Genomic DNA, 16,894 nt, shown 5'->3' on the forward strand with positions numbered 1-16,894 from the left:
CAAATCCACTTAGAATATTACACAGATGTTTTCCTGTTCCCTTATATGGTTCAGGAATCTATAAGTTTATAAGCAACACCTGATTTCACTAATGAGTTCACTCCTCTACAGCTCAAATCTTTGAAATCAGCTGCTGTAATTTTCAATACTTGAATCAATCTGAAGCTAGCGTGTCTGTGTATGTATAAAATTGAGTTTTCATGCCCTTGTGTAGTGAGTGTGTTAAGTGGTGATGGAAAGGGCCATCTACTGTTGTGTTTTGGGTTTTTTTTTTTTTGTTGTTTGTTTCATTAGCTCTTTCCGTCCTCCCTGCCTCCCTCTATTTGTGAAATCGCTCTTTCAGACAGATTGGAAGTGCCTTGATTTGCAGTGAACAAAGCGAGCTGGCCGGGGTGGAGGGGGATTAGTGCCACTCCAAGACAATTATAATCTGGTTGCTGCCACGGCAACCTTATCTCCTACCTCCTTCCCAACACACACACATTCTCTTAATTGGACGCAAGTCTCAGTGCGGAAACAACAGTGCTGAGTTCTCCGTGGCCTCGATGAGGCCTTGTTCAATCGCGAAGCCGCGTGAGGTGATGACGGTCAGACTGAGGGAAAATGGAGAAAGCCTTAAGTCATTTAACAATCAGCAGTGTGTCGTTTGAGGCTTTATAAGGAAGCTAAATGAGGATGTTTGAGATTTTAATGAAAGCTTGTAATCTATCAAAGCCACTGAGTAGTCACTGTGCACCAAATGAAACCAAAAAACATGTTTATCTTCTGATCCGACAAAAGCGCCGCTGTGTCATTTAATGTCATTGGAATATACAACTTTGCATAATGTGTGGTCTTCATTGCATTGATTAGCAAAGGAGGTCAAGATAAACTAAAGTAGCAAAGAACATTTTGTTTTGTTGCTTATAATGTAATTGGTGAACAATACTAAACACAATGCAATACAATCCAGCTCATTCCAATGAGACGACCACACCAGAACTGGATATGGACCCCAGTAGTTTTTCCATGAGGGAAAAGTTTTAGCCACGCTCACAGCATGGCACTATGGGGATGTTTGTGAGTCGGTCCACCACTTTGGTCAAGGCTGAAATATCTCTTTGATGGATTACTATGAAATTTTGTACAGACATTGATGATTCTCAGAGGATGAACTACTACTATTTACTGACTTTTCCTCTAGTGCCAACATGATGTTTTTGAATTTTTGTGAAATATCTTGACAAATATTTGATGGATTACCATGAAATTTTGGTACAGATACCCATGGTGCCCAGAGGATGACACCTACTGTCTTTGGTGGTCCTCTGACTTTTTTTCTAGCACTACCATAAGGTCAACATTTGTGTTTTTGAGTTAAAACTATTGGATGGATTGCCATAAAACTGACATTCATGTTCCCCTAAGAATGAATTGCAATAATGTGGTGATCCCTTAACTTTTCATCTAGCACCAGTCATTAGGTTGAAAGTTGTTCAGTGATTTGGTTTATGACCTGCAAAACTAATGATATTCCCATTAGCCTTAATACAAGACTGTCCGCACCAGAAAGACAACATAATTGGTTTGGTTTTTTAAAACACTTAAAATGATTTATGTTTACATTGTCCTGATAACTGCCCTCTTGTGGTTACATGACTAATGACTTTTCTGTCTGCGTTTCAAAGGCAGAGGTTCTGTGATTTGTTAAACTACTGCAAAGATTTGCAGGATAGCAGTCGGGGTAGACAGAAGGGCATAAAAAGCAGGTGATTTGGACACCAGAGACTGCAGTAACTTGATGAAACGAGTCCTAACAAAAAGTGACAACTACCGAGATACTACCAAGAGAAGAAGGAGCAGACAACCTCACAGGTGATTTCTTGAATGTTTTCCTGTCAGTTGCACATGTCAATTGTGTTCAACTCAACTTGTTTGCAGACATGCACTCTTTGGGTTGCTCCCCTCAGGGTGACGCTACAGAATACCCCTGGCAAAGAAAAACATCTACAAGGGTTCTTTTATCCCAAATGCAAGTAATGTCTTCAACAAACTATAGTAGACTTAAATATGGGAGCGTAGGCTTTACACCATTGGTATGAATGCATTTAATGTACAATTGAGAGATCTTTTGTCCTGTTAACGTGATGTTTTTATCTTGTGGACATATTCGAGGTTATGTTTTCCTGGATGAGACCAAGGACAACTTTCCTGCCTCGGTTGGACAATAAAGTTTATTCATTCTATTCAATTCTATTCTATACAAGTATTGTAGCAAATGGTTGACGAGCAGATTTATATGCCTAAAACTGAATTAACTGATTCTTTGACTCGCTCTCCAACAAATTCCAGTCAACTATGTTTCAAGATACCTTGCAGTCTAACAGTCTGATTTGTCCTGGTCTCAGTAAATTTTGCATTTTCCCCTAATTTATTCAAGTGTTTCCTTTGTTTTGTAAATTGCCTGCATTTAGAGTCAGAAAAGTAGATATTTCCATCAAACACATCACATCAATATGCTTACTGAAGTGCATTTGCTATCCTGAATTCAAAAGAGCAAAATGAAGCAATGAGAAAAGGCAAATTACTGCCTCAATCTCTCAGAAACACGATACATGAGGAAAGTGTGGTCACGAATCATTAATGACCCACAATAAATGAACAGCTTGAGATGTGCTGACAATTGGACCGGACATGAAGGATGTTGAAGGACAACACTTCGGCCGCTGTAGGGACTGAACCTTTAAGACTCTCTGATGCTGCTAATCTGTCTGGTTTCTTATTCATAAACATATAATCCATAAAAAATGAACTGGTGCCTCTGAAATGACTAAAAAATGTTTTTTATTGTCAAAGCGAAAACCAAATCCTACAACTTTATCTAAATTCAGTACAAATATACAGTAAAACAAAAGAAATGTGACACCTTCATGTGTATTTTATTTTTATAAATAATTGATCCTACTGTTCTCTGAAGGATATTCAGCGTCTGGGACGTTTTCTTGCATTCTTCCTTTGACTGATCTCATTGATTCTTTTAAATAAACTTGGTATGTTCCTTTGCCTTGTTGTAATGTAGCTTTTGGCATTAAAGACTTATTTTGTGTTGATCCATTGTATTGTATCCATTTAAAGATGTATACCAGCAAACATGAGCACTAAAGTTGGGTTGCATCAGCTGCCTCATTCATGCTTCACCATCAGTGGCTCATTTATCAGCTGCTTGGCAACCAGTTGACAAGTAACGACCAATCATGTTCAAACAGATGTACATGGCAGCACTTGACACTTGTCACTGTAGCCGTGTTTCCATCTAATGTCAAGCAAATTTTAAGAAAACTTTTAAGAAAAATGTGAATTAGACGCGTTTCCATCAACTGGTTTGGAGTGAATAAACTTGGCTATGCAAAGCGTTGTTTCGTCAGGAGTTGGCTGTAATAAACAGAGTATTAATAGTAGTATTGGCCATGTTTTCGCGTGTTATGGGAATATCTGGGAAGACGCTGACAGTGGAAACAGCTGATCAGCCATGTGAGTAAAATGTTAACTACGTCAGAACTTATCAGGCAAAGGTGCTTCCATCTCCTATTTATTGCATTAATTCTAAGGCAAAAATCACCTCAAGTGAGCGTGAAAATCTTTTTTCCAAATTGTTTTGCAACTTTTTTTTCGAATTGTGCCATTTCCATCAGCCTTTTCTAATGCAATACTTATAAATGTGCATTAAAATATGTTGATGGCAACACGGCTTATAACTCTACTGATGCGCTCACGACAACACTGTTTGCTGTCATAACTCCCTCCACCGCCCGACCTATCTCTAGGCTACAGTGTTGGTTAATTGTTGACTTTATCAAGAGCTAATGTTCATGTACAGTATGTTTTTAGGAGGATTAGTTCTCCCAGAAGGATCCACGTTACTGTGATGATTCTTCCGAGTCTTTTCAGCCAAATCTAACTGTATAACTAACTGTAAAAAATGATCAATTCCTTTACACAAGTGTGTCTGCCTGCAACGCCCAACAGGAACAGTCTCTCTAACATTTAAGGCCACTATGTTGTCCATCTGAGCCTCTATCTATAAATTCCACACCAGAGACGAAGAGGTGTTAGTTATTTCTGTCTTTCTTTAGTTAACATGATTCCTCAAGGAGGTTAGTTGAACATGAAACAAAAGAGACAAGTAAATAGACAGAAACACTTATTACTCAGTAATTGCAATCAAATCGCAATCAAACTCTGACCTAAACCTGTTAGCAAAGACCTACTATGTAATTTAAAAAACTTATTAGTGTCTATGAATATGAGAAATTCAAAAAAATCAGATATAAACCTTTTTAAACTTCTTTTATTTCTATTTAAGGTGATTCGTATAAACTCTTCATGTAATTTCTATTCATTTATCGCACTTAGCATGCTGGATTGTCTGGTGCGTAAACTTATGCAACCTCACAACAATTTATGTTCTGTTTTACTGTTTGACTGTTTTGTCTTTATTGCTTTTATTGCATGTTATTTCTCTCCATTTCCTTTGCTACGGCAACAACTTAATTTCCCCACAGGGATCAATAAATTTTCATGTTATCTTCATTTCGAATACACCCAGGCATCAGTGAGAAAATTTGAATTAATTTCTCTGCCTGTCAAATAAACCTTTTCATAGACATGCAGCATTCAAACGTGCAAGCCTGTGGAAAATCTCCTCACAGTCGAGCCTCGATATCTATGTGCGTCCAAAAGAAAACAAATCCGTCTCCTCAGCATTCTTGATAAACTAACTTTTCTTTTTTTTTTGTATTTTTAAACCTTCCAGCTGTGATGTAGTATGCTAATATTCATATTTTACAGTGTATGATAAAACTATAAGAAGCACAGTATGGGGTGATGATGGATGTTTTGTTGCAGGTTGAAACGCGCCGCCTGGTTTTTGCTATTTCTCTGTCTGGCAGCCTGTGATGGAGGGATTTTTCTGCTTCTCTCCTTCTCTCTCTCTCTCTCTCTCTTTCTTACAACAGAGGTTCAATTGGCCATAATTGGCTCCTGTTTGCAGCCAGGTATTGATCCCTTTCGATAGACCCTCCACCCCCACATCCCCTGCCTCCCTCCCTCCTCCCAGCTTCTCTTTCCCTCATTCTCCTTTTACTTCCCTCCTCCCCCCTACTTCTCCACCCATTTCTCTCACAGACCTCGCTGCTGCTGCCACTTTGATAAGCATGGTGAATGGCGTGCCGTCATCGGTGCAGACTAACTCTTGAATCAATAGGCGAGTGCAGACGCTCAGCAGTCTATTTACCGCAGAGATGGTGGAGAAGAATAGCAATGCTGAGAGATGAAAACCAAGAGGGAGAGAGGCTGAGAGAGAGAAGGCGAGAGGTGGCAGGGAGGGAGTGGGCGCCAAACATCGGCAATGTTGTTTAGATTTTTTTCTTCTCGAGATACTACTCACTTATTTTATTCACTATTTTATTATATATTGATTTAAACAAACTTTTAATAGAGTAAATGACAAAAGTGAGAAAGAAAGGAAAGAGAAGGTGAAAGGAATATGGTTCTTCAAAAAGTAAAAAACAAGTTATTATTTGAAATTCTGACAATGTTCTTTCCAGGAATGAAGCTTGTCTAAATGAATAGAAAGATTTCCTATCATGAAGAAAGTGAGAACCGCAAGATATAGCACAATAGCAGGGATTTTTTTTTTTTTTGTAAAATGTACAAACTGTTTCTGTAAGAATATTTTCTCAATGCTAGACTTCACATTTCAATGATCTGACACCACTGTCGACACACTATGGTTTGGGCCGCTGTTCATGGATTGAGCTCGGCCTCTAAGTATCAATGAAGAGACATTTTGGGGAAGGTTCATTGCTGTTTCACAAGACGATGCCCACATACACAAAGGTAAATGGTTTTCTTTGCACTATAAGATGCTTCTGATTATATTTCAGTAAATCTCGGGGATGAAGACTCATATCACAATTCGTGACCACCTGAACCTTTAATTTAAATTGTGAAAAGGTTTTGTACTCACATCGGCGACCCCGGCCTCCAGGATATTGAGTTTGGCTTCCTTCTCCACAGCCACTTTCTGCTGAACTACAGTAAGAAAAGAAGAGGGGAAAAAAACAGCAGCCATAAATGAATTGAAAAACATCGAAGACAGATTTTCAGAAGTTTAATAATATGAAATATTTTCTCAGCCTGTGACTGAGAAAAAACAGAAAACAGAAGCTAAATCAAAGCATGGATACAATAATCTGCATAAATAATCTTGAGTACAGTCCTCTTCGTCGCCATGTGTATCAACCTCCATGTAGTTTACACTGAACTTCGAAATGTGATTAATCCCTGGCGTCCACCATAATGTTCAGTATGCACCCATGTGTGTACAGTAGCTGCCATTAATCAATAGCATGAATTCTGCCAGCTTTTAAACTCTGCGCTCAACTGATCCACAGAAAATCTATCTATGCTTCCTTATCCCTCCTGAGCTTTAAACACACGACTTCCTGTATATACAGAAAAAAAACAGAACCTCATTCGTCCAAATGATTTAACTTAGAGATGACTGAAAAACATCACAGCGAGTTACGATCACTATCATTATCATAACTGACGAATTAAGATTCATAAACAATAAAATAATAAAACAGTCCTGCAAAGTTAAAGCTGCCCCTTTAAACTTGGCACTCTGGAGGCCCCGAGAAGCAGCAAGAGAGAAAAAAAAAAAAAAAAGTAATGAAAGTCTGAAGTAAGTAGTCCTCGCGTGTCTTCATCCTGTTGATTGAGGGCAAGACGTCAGCAAAACACTCAATGTCTGGGAAGGCAGAAAGGTGTGAGGACTTGTCTACATTAACACCTGACATCACTACGACTTGAGTGGTAAATCCTCCAGCAGGTCAACGTTTTCAATTATGCAGGGACACGTCTTTGACAACCTGAGATTTCGGTACACTTTCGGTTACATTATTGACAGTATGAATTATAATGACTTTGATGACTGACTTGCCGTCGTCAAGTTGAAACTTTTATACGTCAAATACTTTGCAAAACTATTGATATTTTCAGCAATGTCAAGTGTAGTTTGTGTTTAGCGCCCAAATGGCGAAACGGTGGAAAAACGGTGGAAAACAGCACTGTCATTGTGAGCATATTGCTATGCTAGTTTTAGCTTTTAGCTTGCCAGTGAAGCCTCACAGAGCTGCTAGCATGGCTGTAAACTCCTATAGTTTTGTTGATTCGTGACTTTTTATGTAAAGAATATTTTGCTTTGCTTGGTTGGAACAGTATTCATGTGATAATGATGTTTAGTTTGATGTTTTTTTTACCTCTTTACTACACATTTAGACATTTTAACTTTTCTCTGTACACCACACTGCAGCTATCCTTTAATCTACAGTGAATGCATACACTGAGATTTGTATTTTAGTGGATAGGTGGTGAAGTAGCCGTGTAGATGGGGTTATCATGTGAGCAGTCCCATATAAAAACAATCTGTGCCATCAATCGCATATAAGTTTTTCAGTCTTGACACTCTTATCACGTGCTTGTGAAATAGCGGGAAGGTAGTTGTTCAAAGTCATACCGTTCGGGTCGGTGAATTGGTTGGTGATATTGGCTGTTGAGAGGGATAAACTCTTTTTTATAAAGCTCTGGTAAAAGTTCAGCACAGAAGATCATTTCTCTAACGTTTTCTTCTGTCGGTGAAATTCTGCTATTTCTTCTCTCTTCACAGTATTTCTAAATCCAAAGCATTGTAACTATCCTTTAAATTAAAGGTGAGCGCTTAGCCCACAGTGAAATTTGGAATTTAACAGACAGGTGGTGAAAGTGGTGGAGTCATTGGGGTTATCATGTGAGCACTTCCCAGATATAAACGTTTGCTGAATTAGGCCAACAACACCTCCACAGGGCTCCACAATAAATTCTGCCGTTCCAGAACCAAATGAGCTATTACTGTAGCATATCTCCACTTTATGAAACATGAATTCTTCACCTGACCTGCCGCCAGGCAAATATTACAACAAATTTCCGCACAAATAGAATTAAAGTCTCCAAAGAGCTCTCTTTTTTTTTTTTTTCTCCATCACCTTAAAGGGAAACAAATGGAGAGCTACAATTGAAATTCATGGCGGAGCGCATATTAAAGCCTGAACAAAATGTTGTGAAAGAAAAAAAAAAAAAAAAAAAGGATACATAATTACATTCACTTTGCTTTGCATCTGAATACACCGGTGTGGAGACAGAGAGCGAGTCTCCTTTGTGGACACACCAGGCAGATGAAGGATATGCAAATAGCGAGCCTTGACTCTGTCATAGTCCTCCAAATTCACCAACAGCTTTTATAATTAGTATTTCAGTCTGTCAGAGCATCATTTGCCGGTCAATATATGTCATGTGTTGTGTAACTACAGACCTTGACCTTAAACACCATTGTCTAAATGAGTAGCTCCTTAAAATGTACAAAAACCACATGATTTACCTTTGGGCACATAAATACATACATCTCTCTAATACCTATGAATAATAGCACTTCATGTACAGATACAAAGTGTGTGCATGTCATGATTAATCTGCGCTTTCTTTCTATGTTTTTATGTTATGTAAAATATGAATAATAGACTCCTCTGGGTTACTAACACTGTAATAAAAGCACAGTGAAGTGTTACTGTTTCTAATGGAGTTGGAGCTGACTGGTCGGCGTCCAGGCCCCAGACAGACATATGAACACCTTGTCGGCTATAGCCAAGTGGGTCGACGTGCCTTAATAGTGCTGTCAGCGGGTAGCGACTGCAGGCTCAGCTCACTTCTGTGAGAAATAGAAGCTGAAGTGGCTGAATTGGTTTGTCAGCATTGCCTCTTCTCTTGTTCACAGAGCAGCATCCGAACAGACTTCTGCTTCAGCGTTACACGTGTCCGACGGAGACGTCGGCTGCTTCTCGTTTCACTTCTCAAATGTCTTCCGCACACTGCCGTCTCAGGTGTTTTCAATCACCCGTCGAAGGCAGAAACAATTGTTGCAGCATCACTTAATGGGGTGTGGTCAGATGTCCAACATGCTTGAATGGTTGAGCCAGTAAAGAGGAGTGCAGCAGCTGTATGTGATTAGAGGTTGATTTGTGTTTTGGAGGCTACATTAATTAACTGACATTTAATTACAGTTGCATACGTTTCTGTAGTCTTTAAAAGCTTCCACATGACTCTTTCTCATGCTAACTTGATATCATTTCCACTTTGCTATGTTAATGCAACTTGTTTTAAATGTTACCTACTGTAGCCCTGCTTGGGGCTGAAACCAATGTGGAAATACCTTCAAATGCAATGCCACCAACAGCTGCTAGATGCTGCCTCCAAAAGTTCTCAGATTCCAATTTAGTCTCATTCAAAAAGAGTCAACTTCTCTCTAAAAGTCATTTATTTTCTCAGCGAGTCTCTATTAAGTGTGGCTGGTGGTCATTTTTGGAAAGTATTGCTCCATTAATGAGATTTGAAGACTTATAGTAGGCTTTGGTGTCCGCTGTGTGAGCGTTGATTGACAGCAGTTTAACGCTACTTGATTACGATACCTGCACACGTTCGCCCAAGTGTGCACCACTGGGTGTTCCCAGTAAGCTAGCGTTCACTTCAGGTAGTGGGGCATGTTTCCAGAACGTGAAACAACACCCTGCACTCCTTATATGGAAGGTCCTGGCTCCAAATGGCAAAAATGGTGCCAATCACACGCTGCAACTCTGGGCTTCAATTGAGCTCCAGTTTAAACCAATGGGTGACGTCACACCTCGCTACATCCATGTTTATATAAAGTCTATGGTGGTGGCAAAATGGATACACCCCCCCAAAAAAACCCCAAAAAACAGGTGTACTGGTGTTGCTTCTATGACAAAAAGGTTTTTGTGATTCAGCTAATATAATAGCCACCTACATTTTGGAGTCTCCGGTTGTTTGACACCATCAAGACATTTTTCTATCGGTCGATTTGCAGTAACAAGTTCACAAAAGTTGTGAAAGCTCCACTTGGATTTAGTTTCCCCCTGAATCTGGCCTCTAGAGTACCCTCAGTTGGCTATGAGTAGAGTGTCAGATTGAGATGTTCTAGCAAGACAGTAAATACTGCAGTAATACAAAAAAAAAAAAAAAAACACTGCAGTGCAGTGTACCAGAAAAACTCAAGACAAGACAAAATTTTGGCAGACCGCATTCAACCATCGCATCTGTCTCACCAGAGAAAGGATCGCGACTGCCAATCATTTTTTGAAAAAGAATGAAGAAGACAGTTTTAAGCAGATGTCATGCTGCTGGCCAAAAAAACACACACCTGTCTGGTTTTTTTTTTGCCAGTTATCACATCTCGATCTGAGAAGTTTCATTTTCTGGGTGTAATAAGGATGAAAGGGGGGTGAGGAGTGGTTCATTTATAAGTTTGTGTTGTAGCTTCTGTGGCTATAAACTCTAGCCTCTAGAAGTAAATAATGAATCTTGAATAACTTACCCTCATTTTACAGATAAGAATCAGTTGTATTTGTTTCAATCTGATGCTGTCAATTCTTTTGTTAGTGTTTTTTTTCTTTCAAACTGTTTATACCGGCACTTACTTTGGAATAAAAGCTTAAGTGGTGCCAATGCATTGATTTTCTCAAGATGTTTTAAAGGATTAATTAAGTTCAAATAAAAAACAGACAGATATGGTAAACAGCAGGCAACTTCGGGACTAGACTCAGTAAAAAAAACTAAAGACTTTGTCACCTAAAGTGCCTTTAGTAATTGGTGAGGCAAAACCTATGAATCATATCTGCAGGAAAGCTTAATTGACAGGCTTAGACACACACACACACGCAGAAACACCTACATACACACACACATTTAATTTGTGATACAAAAATCAGAGTAAAATAGCCTGATATACCCAAACACAAACAAACATGAAAGCACTGAACATGATTTTCGTTGGGAGGGAATCAGAAAACTCTGCAGCAACACGGGCGCTCGTCTGGTTCCCCGGAGTGACTTGCCACGCAGCCAGCGAGCGTGACTACAGGCGGTGAGCTCCCTCTAATTAGCCAACAAGTCTTTGGACCTCCCAACACCGCGGCACTGCGGCCTCTCCGAAATGTAGCCAAGAGCTATCCGGACCATCCATTCCTCTCCTCTCCTGCAGACTACAAATGAGTCCAAGTCGAATGAGAGCACTGCTCGTGAACAGGCGAACTGAGATGCCTCATTTGTACCCCAGCGAGCTTTCTCTCCAAAACCTAAATTGGATCCATTTTTAAGAAGCTGCAATGGGCTTGGTGTCGTGATCAGACCGACTGGCGACTTTTCTTTTAGCCTGGAAGGCGGTGGAGTGTGAAAATAAGCCGTAATGTGACAAAATGGGAATGAAGCATCAACGGACTGCAGACTGAGAGCAAGATGAAGGGAAATGATCTATACTCAGATTATTCTCTTTTTTCCATTTCAAGAATATTCCATCTTCCATTGTACCTCTCAGATACATTTGGACTGCAGGGAAAAAAAACGGGGCCTGAAGGAAGTAACGACGACCAAATCTCATTTCTACAAAAGGGGCCCCTTTATTTTCCCTCCAAAACACACAGAGGCGCTTCATTTGTCACCCGGGCCGCCCCTGTCCTGAATTTTGCTTTATGTTAACTCAATGTATCTGAGGCGCCTAGAGGGAAACACAGCGAGTGCCGGGGATTCAGAAATGCTTCATTTTTCACTGTTGACAAAAGGGAAAAGCCCAGGCTGGCTCCACGAGTCCTGGACCGACAGAATAGATGCTTTTGCAGCACCGAGGGGTCGTTATTTCAACCATTAACCACCCCCCACCAACCCCCTAACCCACCCAACCTCCATACCTCTCACTCACCCTCCCGGGTACATTTCAGGAGCCGTATAATGAGAAGAAAACAACAGCCATCCTTCAAAACCAACGGCAGGGAGAGCAGCGCAGCACCATCACTGCAGTGACACAGTACAGGGATGTAATCACATTAGTTCATCATGAGAGCGACGATCCCTGGCTAAATTAAAATATATCGCTGGCGTTTTTTTTCCTCTGCCCTTACAACGTCTGGTCTGATGATCCCGACCATCACTGAATGTCTTGGCCGGCAAGAAAAATGATGCAGCTAAATTAAGAAGAAAAAAAAAAAGCTAAAAGAAAAGAAAATCCAGAAGAAATTATAAGAATTGAACCTCCAAGTATACAAGCTGCTTTAAAAACCCATCTGAAGAGTTTTGTACCTAAATGAGAGCACACATTCACTTAATAAAATAATATGTGACAGGAAATGATGCAAAAATATCCTTTTAAAAAACATTTTTTCCTTTTGAATAGCAAGTTTTGATACTTGTTTGAAACTTGTGGAATACAATAAATTGAAAATAACTGACTAAATGACTAAATTACCTTACAAACACAACTAATTCAAAGAAACAAATAAAAACAAATAAGTTAATGTATCACTATAACAGATTGTATACTCTAAACTTCACTGTAGACAAAATAATGTCACCATCTCTTGGAAAACAACAAAGCCAAGTAGTATTTTCAACCATAAAAGAGGCAATTTTTATGATTTGCAGTCTAACTTTTAAAGCAACATAGTCAACTAAATTATCTGTATTTCACAGTGTTTAATTTTATTCTCTATCGAGTTGCTCATCACTTACGGCCTCGATTCTCTGATGACGGATAAGAATTAGATTTTAGCCATTTCAAGTGCAACGTATTTGCTGCTTAATGTCGACGTCGAATGAACAGAATTAGAGCTAAAACTGCAGGAGTAACAGCATCAGCATAAGCAAAATACTGTAAAACTGCATCAAAGCTAAAAAATAAACATGAATATGATGAACACATGAAGAACACTCCAAATACTTGTAACCTAACATGACCCACCTCTTTGTCTGAAATGACTTCACAAACTCTTTCCTCATGAAGTGTTTACATCGTTTCGTCTCACATACTGTATCATTTAAAGCTCGCGGTACACACAAACACACACACATCTTGAAAATTTTGGAAATTAACTCATCTCATAATCAACATATGATAGTATTTCTGTCAAAATAGATTTGCCTGTCGTTTTTTCAAAAACATCTTAATTAGATATGGTTTCGCTCCCACTTGCATTAATTTGATTTTCGATATCAACTTTTCAGCCTTCAATCTGTTCTTTGTTGCCCCCTCCACACACCCCACCCCTGGGTGTTATTGCCTGCAGTAATCTTGGATGCTGTGTGTGTGTGTGTGTGTTGTGTGTGTGTGTGTGTGTGGTGTAGGTGGGTGGGAGGGCATGAAGACAATGCCATGTGTAATTAAATTCAAAAGCAGGGGGTCGAAATGGCATCCAGGGCCACCTGGGGGACGAGAGACCATTAAGGGAAGAGAGAAAGAAGCAAAGAGAGAGAGAGAGAGATGTGAAGAGAAGGAGAAAGGGTGACAGACAGATGGGGGGAAAGAAATGCCAAAATGAGAGCTGGGAGAAAGAGACGGATAAAGAAGGGGTGAAAGAGGACTTAGAGAACGAGAAACAGAAAATGAGGGAGAGGGAGAATGTAAACGGAGGGAAGGAGGGAAGTGGGAAGACGTTTATATACGTGGATACAAGGAGCACTAAAACTTTGCAACAGTTTGCTCAAAAGTGAAGCTAAAGGTAGAAAAGAAACTTGTGAAAATCTAATGACTTGTGTGACTGTGTTACTGAGGTCAGGTGATACAACGAGGCTGAATATTTTCTTTGCAGTCCTGTAAAGTTTTGTTCTTTAAGTAGAGCAGAAGTAGAGGTATTATTGGTTCCCAAAAACCCATTAAATAGTTCATGAAAAGAAATAAGATAAGATGTGACAGAAGATAAGACCTAAACCTTCACCTCCCTCACAGTCAACAGACAATAGGAAAGGATGCGTGTTGACGAAATATTAATCCTATACAGTTTTATGCTCCAGAAGCATGAAAGTCTTGTCAAGGTGACTTAAAACTGGAAGATGTCATTTACTCTCAACTGAAAAGAAGAAACATTTCAGGAAAAATGTGAGATTTACAAAAAAGTTTATAGTTATTTTCTATAATAATAATAGAGTGTAGTTATGTGCTGGATTTGCTGTTAGGTAGCGTACGTCTACAGGTTGGTGAAACTAAAATTGGGACTGAAAAGGAGAAGAATTGCAAAGGCTCTGGACACAGTGACAGTACAGGAAATGTTTCCAGGAATTGTACAAGTGATTGCACGTGTATCGCATCTCAAGGAGAATACTTTGAAGGGGATCAGAAAGGTACTACTAAAAGATTTATAATGACATTTTTTTAACAATACCAGGAATTTTTGGCTTCCCTCTCATACAATAACACAGCATTTTCAGGACCTACTTCAGGACTCCCCAACAAGCAAAAAACTACACACTTCTGACTTAAATTTATAACGTTTTTATGGCTGACAATTGCCTGCTAGTAGTGATTCTGTTCACCTGATGATTTTAAGTCCAGTATTCACTCCCCTTATAGCTCTGGTTTGGTCTCCACCAACTCCTGAAAAAAAAATGCTAGAGGTTCCTCTTCATTCACCATCTAGTCATTAACTTTGTCTGTGTGTTGGTTTACCGCTGGGTAAATAACGTAGGGTGGGTTCATCAGAGCTGGTTTGCTAAAAAATACGATGAGAGCTGCTGTAAACGCAACCTAGGAGAGCCACAGAGTGTGTTGTGTTGATTCTCTGTAAGATCATAAATATGACTGATCCATTTTGATTTATTGCTGTTAATATAAAAAAAAACCTCCTGGTTAGTGGTCTGTTAGGATGGCCGTGTAGCGGCTGGACTTTAAAGCAGGAGGCTTGTGGCAGAAGTTAGTTGCAGACCAACCAGGTCTTTATTTCACCCACAATTAAGATATGGTACCATAATAGTCATAATTCCCATAAAATACTGTGGACCACATGCAGCAAGTCACTCTGACAGCAGCAGTGTTTGATGGAAACTGGCCGCCTTATAAAGCCTTCCACTGGCAGCGACCTTGATCCCTACCAAAGTATAATGAAATCTGCCGCTCACTTGACATCAAAACTACACAAAACACAACAAATACATTAAAAAAAAACATCCATACTACACTAATGTCAAATAGTCTGCATGATCTTTATTTCTGTTACACATTACAGTAGAATCACAGAAAACCTGAACAGTAGATAAAAGTACACTAACACCCCTACACTAAATACTATACCTCCCAGAACCTTTAAATCAGTGCTCCGATACCCTGCGGACTCTGAATGTTGTGTTAACTGTTGCTGGATTGTACAATAACATAATGTGTAATGTTTGTGTTCAGGTCATTCACCTCTGTTGTGTCTCCTCTCCAATCTATCACCATTTTGGCAAAGGTTATACCACAATGAGCTCATTATATTGAGGTAACCAAACTAGCTACACTGAGTGCATATGTTTGTCTCTACAATCAGTTCCAGCTCAGAGGCAGCTACAATATCTACAAGACACATATCATAACCCTAACCCTTCGATTGTGCTTTATGTCTTTTACCAGTACTGTATACAAACTGTGCTATATAATACTAGTAATGAAGAGGACCTTTATTACATGGACCATTAAATTAACTTTGTATCAGAAGAACTGAAGTATCAGATTGAGTTCTTCTCTACAAGGTTTCTACAATTTCATGACAATATTGGGGTTTTTGTATATTCTCTGACGGTATTTAACACACATTTCCTCACAGAACGTGATCTGAATTTACCTACAACAGCACGATGTAACCTCTTTGTTGCCATAAAGTTACTATCAGGGTGACTGAGTCCATACCTCCCATTATGGATATTTAGTTGAACTCAGGCATTATCCAGATAAAATTACACAAACACCGTAATGAGTTTGTTTGCCTTGTTGCGTTGAACGCTGTTCACCAATTTAATTGATGACATTTAGCTCTTAGCTTCTGCTCTGTTTGATTCATTCACATTTTAAAAGGCTGGTATTAAACACCTCTATTAGTTTACATAAACAATTCATTAAGCTGATATGACACTGGGGACCCCGGCAGGAAAACATAACCCGACCACCCACAACAATTAATGACCTCGCATCAGCCGACGCCTCGCTGCACTGAGACAGGAAGCCTTATTCCACTAACAAGCGTTCATTAGCAGATCACCGCTCACACACTGAAACATAAATCCAAATAAATCAGCCTTTTTTTTTTTTTTTAACCTCTGTTTTTACATCCACTTCCTGTTTGACATTCACATAATATATATAGCCACCACTCTTCCACTGGAGCAGTTGGGAAGTGTGTAAAAAGAAGGGTTTTTCTTTCCGAGAGGGAATTGTCACAAAAAACTAATATTCCCCAAGTGGAGGTGACCTTTGAGAAATCGAGTCTTGAGTCATAAAAGCTAATACATCACAAATGGAAGTGACCTCAAGTATGTGGTGGTGGTGGTGGGGGAGGGGAATAAAATAAAATCCTGTTCTGGTTGCTTCGGTGTGATGACAAACTGAATTTGTGCAGATTATGCCTCCGGTCTCTGTGTTTTCCTTCACTTCTCTTCCTCCTTCCCTTCCTCCCCTGCCACTTCTTCCTTTTGTCTCCTCACTTCTCCTCTCTTCCTCCTATGAATCCATCTCCTCCCTTCTCCTCTTCCATCTCTCTAGTGATGTACCTCTTGTATTCTGATCTTTTACTCAAGTAAAAATACTGATACAGGAATTTAAAAATACTCCATCACAAGTAGAAGTCCTGCATGATGAGTCCTACTTCAGCAAAAGATTAGCACCGCTTCTTGCACATCAGCACATTTTCTTAAAAAAAGTGACTACAGTATTGCTTCCACAATGACTTTGACTATTTTAAATGTATCATAATAATTGTTCGGTTAAGTTTTGTTTGAACATCTATGATTT

General features: G+C 39.4%; 1 protein-coding gene across 9 annotated transcripts in view; it reads right to left on the reverse strand.

The window, feature by feature from the left end:
* Positions 1 to 16,894, reverse strand: part of LOC122993274 (receptor-type tyrosine-protein phosphatase N2-like) — a 249,860-nt gene that overhangs the window by 100,933 nt on the left and 132,033 nt on the right. For all 9 annotated transcript variants that reach the window (XR_006406371.1, XM_044367283.1, XM_044367282.1 and 6 more), the window contains exon 12: positions 6,008 to 6,072. Coding sequence is in view for 8 of the 9 variants with exons in the window: in XM_044367283.1 (XP_044223218.1) it covers positions 6,008 to 6,072 (65 nt within the window). In the remaining variant the exon portion in view is untranslated. The remainder of the gene's footprint in view (positions 1 to 6,007; positions 6,073 to 16,894) is intronic.

Source organism: Thunnus albacares, chromosome 12 (assembly GCF_914725855.1).
Source record: "Thunnus albacares chromosome 12, fThuAlb1.1, whole genome shotgun sequence".
In the NCBI taxonomy this organism is placed as follows: Eukaryota; Metazoa; Chordata; class Actinopteri; order Scombriformes; family Scombridae; genus Thunnus; species Thunnus albacares.